Source organism: Lipotes vexillifer, unplaced genomic scaffold, assembly GCF_000442215.2.
Source record: "Lipotes vexillifer unplaced genomic scaffold, Lipotes_vexillifer_v1.1 scaffold1696, whole genome shotgun sequence".
Classification (NCBI taxonomy): Eukaryota; Metazoa; Chordata; class Mammalia; order Artiodactyla; family Lipotidae; genus Lipotes; species Lipotes vexillifer.
The window spans coordinates 186,429-198,595 of NW_006788411.1; the positions used below are offsets into that span (position 1 = coordinate 186,429).

Sequence of the window (12,167 nt, forward strand, 5' to 3'; positions counted from 1 at the left end):
TCATTGCGGAGCACAGGCTCCGGACGCGCAGGCTCAGCGGCCATGGCTCACGGGCCCAGCCGCTCCGCGGCATGTGGGATCTTCCCAGACCGGGGCATGAACCTGTGTCCCCTGCATCGGCAGGCGGACTCTCAACCACTGTGCCACCCGGGAAGCCCTTACTTACTAATTTTTAAAGCCTACGGTACTAGTTAATCTGGTGATTTCAAGATCAGACACTGTACAAATATAAACACATGGGGGAAAGGTGAACCACCTAGGCTGGAGAACAGGGAAGGCTGACCAAGGAGGCCCAAAGGAAGCCTCATTCATCAGAGTCCAAGTCACTGTCCCCAGCAATGGAGTGGAAATCCTCACTGTCCTCCTCGTCCTCTGACAGGTGGACCTGGCTTAGTACGCTCGGCCCAGAGCGCTGCTCTTCCTCCTCCTCATCTTCTTCCTCCTCTGATACCTCATACCCACCGATGCTGCTGAAGCTTGTGTCTTGGGTGTTCGACTTGGGATCAGGCTCCTCATAGCTCCCATAACTGAGAAGAGAAACATGTCATCTCTCAAGCTCGGACACCATCCTCTAGCTGACCAGTCCCGTTCTTGGTGCCACCAAGGGATCAGCCCATCTCACCTCCCCTGGACACTAAAATGATGGTTCTGGACTGTTCTACAGGTCCCTGAGAGAAAAATGATCCTACTCAAAAACATCAACTTGCCAACTTCATATACGCAAGAATCTGAATGAAAGAAACTCCCCTACACCTGAACAACACACTGCCAGCTTACATGACCATAAATGCTCTGAGAGTCTCATAGTTTCGTCTGCCATTTACAGCTTCACTTATCTACATATCCAATTAGTCAACAGTCCTGAAGATTCTACCTTTTCAATATATCTTGTCTCTATCCCCTCCTTTCCAGCCCTATTCTGCCTGCCTTGGCTTAGTCCTTTGTGATCCCTGGCCGCCTGCACCACTGAAATCAGTCTTCATGCCTCCAGTCTTGCTCTCCCCCAATTAATTCTTCACATTTCTGCCAGAGTGTTTATTTTTGTTTGTTTGTTTATTCTTAATTTTACTTAAAAAAAACAAGTACTGCACATTCACTGATTAAAAAAAATTAGAATATACACCAGAAAAAAAAAAAAACACACCAATAACTCTACCACCCAGAAATAATCTTTTGGTATATGACCTTCCAAATTTTTTCTATGCATTTCACTTTGATGCTTAAACATTTTCTTTTTAGTTACAAAATTGGAATACTCTACATACTCTTCAGGAATCTGCTTTTTCACTAATGTTTATAATGAACATCTTTCCATGTCAATAAACATACATCTATAGCATCATTTTAATAGCTGCATGGTATTCCACTGTACGGCTGTAACAGGATTTATTTCACAGTCTCTCACTAGAACATTTAAGCTGTCTTCAATTTTCCCACTATTAGAAACAATGCTGTGATAAACATCCTTGTACAAACATCTTGATGAAGGTATTTTATTGTTCCCATGGAATAACTTCCTAGATACGGAATGTGAGGGCCAAAGAGGATGCATGCTTTTTAAGTTTCTGATTTATAATGATAAATTGCTGTATCTCTCACCTACCCCTTTCAATTTACATTATCAACCAGTCATTTCAGAATGTCTTTTTCCTCATGCCTTTTCCAACACTGGGCATTATCATTCATTTTAATCTTTGCCCATCTTATAGGTAAAAAAATTGCATTTCATTGTTTTATTGCATTTCTTTCTTAGGGCAGCTGATTTTTCATATATTTATTGGCCATTTGCATTTCTTTTGTAAACTGTTAATTCACGGCTTTTGCCCATCTTTCTTTTGGGGCACAGAGCAACCTTTCCAAAATACAGATCTGATCATACTACGCTCATTCAATGTCTGCCCCAAATTTTCAGACCCTTCATGATTTGGTCCTTACCTACTTCTTTAAAGTGTCTCTATTACACGGATCATGATTAAAACCTCTAGCCACACTGAGCTACTTGCATTCTCTAGAAGTGTTTCATGTCTCTGTGTCGTCATACATGCTGTTCTTAGTCTCTGGAATGTCCTTCACTTTCCTTTTCATTTAGCTGATTCCTATTCTGATTCAGCTCAGTTTCTCTAACCAGCTCCCCTACTCCACTCCTACCCAAGTCCCAGAAAAATCCTGTCGTTGCCTATCAGAGCACTTTTCTTGTGACACTGTGATCATCATCTGTTTGCCTGTTTTAGATTTCCCACTAGACTGAACTCCTTGAAGCAAGGACAACATCCTTACTTTTGTACTTGTAAATATTTGCTGGATGAATAGACTCTTAACTGCTTGCTGGATACCTGTGGCTTAGATGTATCATATGTACCTTAAATCCAACATGTCCACAGACAAATTCATTTTTTGCCTCCTTTCCCACTCCATCTAATACCTGTTTTTCCTCTTTCTTCTCTCAGTGACATTCCCCTTCATTATATATCTAATCTCCTTACCTCCTAAATCCAATTGATCTACCCTCTGAACAGCTCTTGAATATGTCCCTTCCCTTTCTTCCACTCCTAACAGATTCTAGCTGAATTCCTTATCACTGCCCTAGAGTTATTTAACACACAAATTTGATGTTACTTTCTTTTCCTTAAAGTGATGATTCCCATTAACCACAATCCAAATGTCTTAGCATACCAGTTAAGGTCCTCTACAGTATAATCCCTTGCTAATTCTACAGTCACAACGCCCAGCAACCTCCCTTCTGTCTGGAATTTACTTTGCTATATTTCTGTGCCTTTGAACATACTGTTCCATCTCTAAGGATCTCACCTGCTGCCACTTATCTACTTAGTAGACTCCTATTCATCCTGTAAGGCCCAGTTCAAATGTTCCCTCATCTGTGACACTTTCCCTGATTACTCCAAGCAGAGCGAGATACTCCCTCCTCAGTGGTGACTTGGCACTTTGTACTTAACCTATGCTATGTAGCTCTTATCACACTGTATTTGTAATAATTTTGTTGTATCAGTCTCTTCCACTAGACTGTGAGCTCTTCAAGGGCAGGATATGTCTTGCTCCTCTGTGTATCCCCAAGGGATACACAGTGCCTGGCCCTAGTAGGTGCTCAGGAAATGTTTGATGGATGAAAGTAATCTGATGCTGGGCCCTCTGACATCATAGCTGGGCACTGATGCCACAGCCCTGTAGCGTGTTGCTACCGATTACCTGATGTTGCTATCCTCCAAACCATGAGAAGCCTCCCCACCGTCTCCCTCATAGGACATCATGCTTTCTTCATTTTCCATGCCCATCCTTGTGTTCTCCTGAAGCATGCGGGGCTGTTTGGGTCTTATCCCACCAGATCCCACATCAGAGTCACTTCCACTTTCACTCAGCTGGATAGCTGTGAAAAGAGACAGATCTTGAGATAAGTTTGACAAAGAATTAACATCATTGGCTTAGTCTTCTAGAACTAGTTAATCCCATGCATCTACAGAGGCATCTTGCCTGGACTCCTCACCTCAGAGGATTGCCTAGGGTCAACATTGACAAGATCTGTAGTTTGGAAAGAGAATTAAAAAATCATTTCCTTTTCCCATTTCAGTGCTATCTGTTCTTTTCCCCCACATCATCTCCTCCTATACTCATCCCTTGCCATTGCCATTAATCCACAAAAAAATCCCAAAGCAGGATCTTTTTTCTACATTTTCCTTCCCTATTGCCACATATAACACTTCTATTTCGTTTTTATCAAGTATTCAAATCAAAACTGCTGCTCTGGCATTGCCTTTTTGACTGTCATCTTTTGTACCTCCTGTGTTGTATTTTTTCACCTCTTCTAAGACTAATGAATTTGATCAGCCTATGAGTGAGTGCTCAGTACCCTGAGGTCTACTAATGGGACTTCAATAAAAGAGCAGTTTCTGGTAACAGCATATGTGGCCCAGAGCTTCCTCCCAAGTCCCGAGGGTGCCATGGTGAGCTACGTACCAGAGAAAGGGTTATCTCCTTCTTCATCACTGCCGGCATCTTCCTCATCATCTTCTCCTTCAGACATAAGCAAATCCTCATACAGGACACTGGCTTGAGGCTGTTGCACAGTTCCCTCCTCTTCATCTGCAAGATCACCATCTGCATCTTCACCTTCCTAAACGAGACCAGTTGAGGATCAAAGATCCATTAATCGACCAAGTAAAAGACCAGAAGCCACCACCAGCCACACCCACCTTGCTGCCTTACAAGAAGTTACATAATTTTGGTGGATAGATTTGTTTAGCTGGTTCTTAAAGTCAGATTGGGCCTCACTATGGAGACCTTCTGATAGCGCCTGGGGATTTGGCCTGTCCTGTACTACTGGGGCTCCTACCATATAAGGGTATAATGTAACCATAAGCTTTCTGTAAGCATACTCACTGGGGCTGGAGTCTTAGGTTTCCCATCCTCCTCATCATCATACCCTTCAATATCTACATCAGAGTCTTCCTCGCCCAGCCTACCTCGGCCCTGGCGCATCTGAGTAAGGAACACAAATAGCACATCATTGAGGGACGTGCCAGTAGGAGGAGTTAACCAAGGGCTCTCACTCAGGACCGATGCTCCTCCCTGATATCCCAGCCAACCCCACAGCTAGTGGGGGCTGTTTACACAGCTCAAGGCATGTGCATTTTCCCCCATTTATTCTTTGGAAATCACAGGTAGGGTTAAAAAAAAAAAAAAAACCCAAAGAACAGGAAGGCCTTGGTCTACTATTACTGTATCACCACAAGGAGACTCCTCCTTTCTAAACCAAGCTTTCCCTAGCTTGTGTTGGACTCTTTGGGACAGAAAAACCCTCCTGGATTTTGCACTCTCCAGTGGAACCCTGACTGAGATCAGCTGATAAGATTTCTGGATTCAGATCAGGAGTATCTGCTGATACCTCAAGAAAAGGCCAACTTAAAAAACTTAATTCTAAAAATAACTTTAATTTAGATAACTCATATACAGTAAAGTAGCAGGGCAATTATTTTGAACTCTGTCTCTGAATGCAGTTGGTCTTTCTAGTCACCTGTCAGGCTGCTGTGATGCCTCACACATTTTTTTGTACCTTTCCTTAAGTTCTGCTATGCCTGACTCTGCCCATGGTGACAGATAGAAGACAATGCCAGTCATGCAACCTGCCACCGTCCCACCTTGAAATCACATTTCCAGGCCTTCATTCCCAGGGCCAAGGGGTCCAATCATCATCCTTGACACATGCCCACACATCACCACCATCACCCCCCCACTGCCACCCCCAAGCATACTACCAATCTCACAAAGAGAAAAAGAATATCCTACCTGTGTCACCTGCTTTTCTGGAGTGGCAGTGGGAATATCCAGGACAGACATATTGCTTTCATCTTGAAATACAGAGGCATCTCGAGACATACTGAGGGATGTGTTGGTATCATACAAGTCAGGAGGCTGTGGCACAAATCATACAACTTAGCTTCTATTTAGTAAAGGGAGCAAGAAATACAGAGAACTCCCCTTTAGAGCATTCACTGCAGAAAAAGGTCATGCAGAACAATCCATTTAAAGAGAAAACATAGTTTTGACATAGTTTTATGGACAGGTTTTTGGGAATCTCACAAATGTTGCTCATTCTAGCAGAGAGGCATCTGATGTATATGATCAGAAGCCTGAAGCAGAAAAGCATCAAAGCTATGGGACAATTCTATGTCCTAAAAGCCTTTATGGTCAATAACCTAATTTCTTCTAAGCCTTGTCTTATTGTTTTTAGGCCCAGGGCTTCATACCAGTGCCATTTGGATTGTTTGGTTTAGAGACATCTAATAGAAAATGGGATAAAGAAATTTCAGTTCTAACCAGATCATGGAATGGGGTAAGAGCTTATGAGCTTACCAGAGGATGCTACGAGGCAAAATGGCATGGTGAAAAACCATGGACTTTGGAGTAAACTGCCCTGGGTTTGAGTCCTGGCTCTACCATTTGCTAGCTGAGTAACTTTAACAAATTACTTAATTTCTCTGCCTTGATTTCCTCAACTGTGAAACACAGATGATAATGTCTACCTCACAAGGTTGTTTGGGAGAATTAAGAGATGTGTATATGCTCCTTACCCAATGCTTGGTAGTCAACAAATCATAGCTTCCTTCCTTCTTCCCTCTCCTGAAGAGAACAGGGGTTTAACAAACGGTCTATTCAGTGAAAGGAGGGCAGGGGGACTAAAAAAGAACAGGCTGGAAAAGTAGGAAAGCATTCTCTAAAAAGCTAGCTGAGGGTAGAAATATTATGTGGCTATTAAAAATGTTTTCAAAGACTATTTAATGAAATAAAATGCTCATGATATAATGTGAAGTGAAAACAAGACAAAATCATAATGACCAATTTCACTTTAAAAATGTGTCTGTAGGGCTTCCCTGGTGGCACAGTGGTTGAGGAGGGGACACAGGTTCGTGCCCCGGTCCGGGAAGATCCCACATGCCGCGGAGTGGCTGGGCCCGTGAGCCATGGCCACTGAGCCTGCACGTCCAGAGCCTGTGCTCTGCAACAGGAGAGGCCACAACAGTGAGAGGCCCACATACCGCAAAAAAAAAGTGTCTATAAATGCACACGTACACACATTACAGATTTGAAACACGCCAAAATGTTCACAGCGGTTGATTCTTTCTGACTGGTGGACTTGATTTGAGAGGCCCAACCGCAAAAAAAAAGTGTCTATAAATGCACACGTACACACATTACAGATTTGAAACACGCCAAAATGTTCACAGCGGTTGATTCTTTCTGACTGGTGGACTTGATTTTAGGTAACTTATTTATTCTGTATATTTTCCAATGTGTCCCAATGAACATGTTACTTTTATCAACAAAAAACCCACATGTGTTACTTTGCTGTTGGTTTTGTTGTTGTTGTTTTTAAAGCAAACAAACAAGGCTGATTGGGAACGGGGTTTTGGAGAAAGAGAGGCAAAACAGATTTCAAAGCATTACACTGCAAATAAACTAGTTGTGGAACAAAAGAAGAGAAAAATCAGGGAATGAAACGCTATGTGGGAAAACGTAAAGCAAGCAATTTTAGAGAAAGTGTTAAGCTGAATGTATGGTGCGATACAAGCTGGGTAGAAATAGTTGAGTGAAAATACATTATTGATTATCACCATTTAGAGCTGGAAGTAAAGTAAGATTACTGTCATGTTTCTACACAACAAAATTGTATTATGACAGGTTAAACTTACACAAACACTTTAATAGCATTTGGGTTTGAGAGTAGTTATGAGTAAGGACAATCACTCATGCGCATCTTCCTCAGGTTTAGAAATAATGCACTGGGCTTTCTAATTTAAAACGTGTATATATGAGTGAAGGCAATGATCAGAGAGTGAACTGGAATAATGAAGAGGCAATACCTACACCCTACTCCTCACAGGAGATCCTCTTAACTGCACAAAACAACAGCTACTGCTCTGGCGGAAGAACAGTGGCCAGGTTTTCCTCCACCATTTGAGATAGTGTGGGAGGGGAAGGGAAGAAAGGAAGATGGCTTCTGGGTCTAAGGCTCTGACTCACCAAAGGGCTAGCCTTAGGCTGTCATAGAGCAGAGCAAACACGCCACTCAGTAGTTAGACTCTCCTGGGGAATGATGGCTACAACCCAGGCTTTAACTTACCACAAAGGGTCTTGTGGAAGCTGTGGGCCTATTAGCAAATAGGACCTTCCTGGGCAACATCACTCACCCAAGCCCCCTTGACCCAATCTGCCCACACACTCCAAGAGCCTTTCCTTGTTCTGGGCCTGGAAGACGTATCTTAGGGCTCTTTATACTTGGCCCTTCAGTGGCCTAGGTTTTGGGGTGAAAAAGAGAGTAAAAGATAGATAAGGAGGGTGCATGAATGAGATATAGACAGCAATTATCCAACAGAGATCACACAGGTTGCATTATTAGTTCAGAGTGAAACCTGAGCAGAATGGAAAAACGTTTTCCAGTGGGAATTGGGAGAAATATGCATTAGAATATTTGGTTAAATTTGAAAGGGCCTCTGAGAACCCTGTAGGTGACTTTCATACAGATAAGGAAATAAACATTTCCTGAATGTCTACTATGTGCTGGGCAAATGACCTTGTTTAATGTTTACAACAATCTTGAAAAGTACATTTTAGAGAAATGGAAACTGGATTAGAGGGGTTAAGTTAACTTCCCAAGTTCACAAAGCTAGATAGCAGCAGAGCTAAGACTCAAACCCAGGACTGTTTTATACCAACCTTCATGTACTTTCCACTTTACCATAGTGCCTCCAATACAGTTATATTCTGGTAAGTCTTATTATTCAAATATACCAGCCCTCTAGGAGTATAGTATAGATGAAAGAGACTCTTAAGTATACTCAAGGGTCAGATCAGAAAGACTAAAAATTTCTTATTAATCTTGCTCTAGTCTTTCACATGAAAATTTAAAACATTACCTGTCTTCATTTATAGGGAGAGCGAGTCAATCCAGGAAAATGGGTGACATCTGAGCTACACTGAGATATCTCAGAGGGAACGAGTAATCAGGCATCTATAAGGCACAGGAACAATGTGGCCCATGTCTATATTCTAGGGATGTCCTAGAACCCCAATGCATGAGGCAAGGGAGCCCCAGAGACTCAAGAGAATGCCTCTGGCCATGGTAGTCAGGAATCTGGTATTCCTAAATACTGCCTAAACAACTAAGACCCCACCCCGTTCATTCATCCCGTATCTGTTTCTTCTGGATTCAACAAGGCTACCAAGACCCACGGCCCTCACTCACCTTAGCCTTTGAGAAGACAAGAAAGCACACGAAAGGCATATGAAGAGGAAGGACAGAGAAGAAGGGTATCTCAGTAAATACATCTGTTAACATGCTCCCAAGTTCCCAAACCAAAAAGAAAACTGTAAGAGGAAGCTTCTAGTCCTCAGACTCACCTGAGGTGTGTAAGGCCCTGGGGTCATTGGGTCCAAGCTTTCTAATTCTGCTTCCTCCAAAGCTGCTTCTTTAGCTGTGCAAATATCCTTCTCAAGTTGAGTCAAATGCTCATCATACTGAGAAATAAAGAAAATTAGTGAATTCATTCAACATTTGTTTTAGACACTGGGGATACAAAATTGTAAAAAGAGCAAATGAAAATCCCTGTCTTCAAGGAGCTTCTATTCTAGTGGCAGGACACATATGGTAATTAAAGTAAATAATTACATAGTTTATTAAAAACATTTAGTGCTAGGTAAGAAAATAAAGCAGGGAAGGAAATAAGGGATGTGGGCTGAGGTTTGGGATGGGATATTACATTTTAAAACAGGATAGGCAGAGAAGGCCTCCTCATCACTCTAGGGAACAAAGGGATTCCAGAAAGCTAGATCCTAAGGGGACCTCCTCTTTACCACTTACCTCAGTCAATGTCTGGTAACAGACATTCACAATCTCCTGAGCAGTCTTGGTATACTGACTTTCAGGCCCTAAAAATGAAAAGAGAATGCCATTACCTTTGCAGACTTCAGTTCCAGAAATTTACATTCTGTCACCAGCGGTAGTGTCCCATTATCCTAGATCCAAAGAATCATGCTTCAGCTTTAACTTGGACTCTTGCTCTACTTTTGGAGGTAGAAAATTTCGAACACATACAAAAATAGAGACACTAATAAAATGAACTCCCATGTACCCATTACTCAGTGTCAATGATTATCAATACATGGTCAACCGTTTCATTTACACCAACTTTGACACTTCCCAAATCATTCTGAGGCAAATTGCAGCATTTCATTTCATCCATAAATTGTTCAGTATGTGTCTTTAAGGAATCTAAAAAAAGAACTATGTATGATACTATCAGAGTGAACCCTAATGTAAACTATGGACTTTGGGTGATAATGATGTGTCAATGTAGGTTCATTGATTGTAACAAATGTACCACCTTAGTGGGGGACGTTGATAACAGGGGAGGCTGAGCATGTGTAGGGGCACAGGGTATATGGGGACTCTCTATACCTTCTGCTCAATTTTGCTCTAAACTGCTCTAAAAAATGAAGTCTATTTAAAAAAACCAAACAACTATATTATACCTAAAATAGTTAACAGTAATTCTTTAATATTATTAAACAGCCAGTCAACATTCAAATTTCCCCAACTGTTTTACAAATGTTCTTTTACATTTGATTTTTTGGAATCATAACCCAAATAAGGTCCACACACTGCATTTGACTGATGTAAGACACTTTAATCTATTAGGTGATTCTTAACCAAACTACACAGCTCCCCATACAGTTTTTGTCACAAGTTGCAAACTGGTGGCTTGCAGGTCAATCCAATTTTATTTGGCTCACAAAAAAATCAGTTCAGGTGGTGATCGTTTCATAATGTGCAGAAATGTCAAATCATTGTATTGTACACCTAAAACTAACATACTGTTGTAGGTCAATTATACTTCAATTAAAAAAAAATCACTTCAGTTTGTGAAAATGGATTGAGCTGTGCACTCATAATATATACACTTTTCTGTATGTAAACTATACCTCAATAAAAAGTTAAAAAAAAATCGTAGTTGCAACATTCAACAATCAAGAGATTTCATATAAAAACCCAAATGTCTGGCTTCTCTTAAAAAAGTAAAAGATGTGGCAACACAGGGTTAGCATTCTCATAATGCACCGATGGGCTGGATCTGAGTAGCAGCTGTCCCTTTTAGATAAGGCATGTGTTTCCCAGGTTACCTTGGTCCCTACCAGGTCTGCTTAACTCATTTACGCCTGGACCCTGAAGGCATCTGAGTTTTTACTCCCTGCCTTAAGTGCTTTATAATATTCTTTAACATATTGTTCATTCACCTAATCATTCATAAAACATTTTTGAGTACCTTCTAGGTGCCAGGCACTAGACACAGAAAGGAGTAAGATATAGACCATATCCTCAAGAAGTTATGGTCTAGCACAGTCAGACTATAAACAAATGGGGCAATACAATGCAGTGAAAAAATCTATACAGGGCTCAGTAGAGGCATAGAGGAGGAAGTGGCCAATTCTGGGATGTAAGAAGGAAAGCAGAATTAGGAAAGGCTTCACAGAGGAGGTGATGCTTGAATTAAATGTACTACTTATCAGGATGTAAAGGATAAAAAATATACCACATGTGAAGTTTTCATGCCGTAACTACTCTATTGCAAGCTATTATACAAATAAGTCTCCTTCATTTAAAATCTCTCACAATCATAGGTCATCTGTTCTTTTATTTATTTATTTATTAATTTATGGCTGCGTTGGGTCTTCGTTGCTGCATGCGGGCTTTCTCTAGTTGCGGTGAGCAGCGGGCTGCTCTCTTCGTTGTGGTGCGCAGGCTTCTCATTGCCGTGGCTTCTCTTGTTGCGGAGCACGAGCTCTAGGCGCGCGGGCTTCAGTAACTGTGGCACTCAGGCTCAGTAGTTGTGGCTTGTGGGCTCTAGAGCGCAGGCTCAGTAGTTGTGGCGCACAGGCTTAGTTGCTCCATGGCATGTGGGATCTTCCTGGACCAGGGCACGAACCCGTGTCCCCTGCACTGGCAGGCAGATTCTTAACCACTGAGCCACCAGGGAAGTCCCAGGTCATCTATTCTTTATAAAAGATAAGTAAAGTTGTGTCCTCACACAAGCTGACTGTACCAAACACAAACCAGAAAGAAAACGCAGTCAACCAAAAGATATTCAGGACATGTATAAAGGTAGCCAGAGCTGGCTCACAGTCAAGAACAGTCTGAGTGATAAGAAGACAGAAGCTGAAGTTTCTGACTTCTAATCTTCTAGGGCCACCAGTAGGTTGGTCCTCAAAGTCCTGATGGACACAGACTGCAAAAGTTATCAGACAAGCTTTCATGTTGATAGAAATGCATGATGTTAGAGAAAACAGGCTGCATACAGGTTAGAGCCCTCCTTCACCAGGCCAGTACAACATCAGCTTACTGCAGTATCCTGGCTTTTATACCTACCTACCTGACTCATCCCTCAAACTCCAGCCTATAGAATAAGAATTCAGCTCTTCAGTTTTGAAACCTAAACATACACCAACCCTTTCAATATCTCAGTGCTCTCATAATACAAGGAAAAATTAGTTTATACATTTGCAAAGTTTTCTCTTACTTTAAACCATCTAAAAGATGTGACCTCGGGCTTCCCTGGTGGCGCAGTGGTTGGGAGTCCGCCTGCCAGTGCAGGGGACACGGG

General features: G+C 41.9%; 1 protein-coding gene across 1 annotated transcript in view; it reads right to left on the bottom strand.

The window, feature by feature from the left end:
• Positions 1–304: 304 nt before the first annotated feature.
• Positions 305–12,167, bottom strand: part of TAF1 (TATA-box binding protein associated factor 1) — a gene marked incomplete at its 5' end in the record, with an annotated part of 74,130 nt that continues 62,267 nt past the window's right edge. The window contains 7 exons of the mRNA XM_007461589.1: positions 305–527; positions 3,205–3,382; positions 3,970–4,126; positions 4,393–4,491; positions 5,299–5,424; positions 8,911–9,027; positions 9,371–9,438. Coding sequence (XP_007461651.1) covers positions 305–527; positions 3,205–3,382; positions 3,970–4,126; positions 4,393–4,491; positions 5,299–5,424; positions 8,911–9,027; positions 9,371–9,438 — 968 coding nt within the window. The remainder of the gene's footprint in view (positions 528–3,204; positions 3,383–3,969; positions 4,127–4,392; positions 4,492–5,298; positions 5,425–8,910; positions 9,028–9,370; positions 9,439–12,167) is intronic.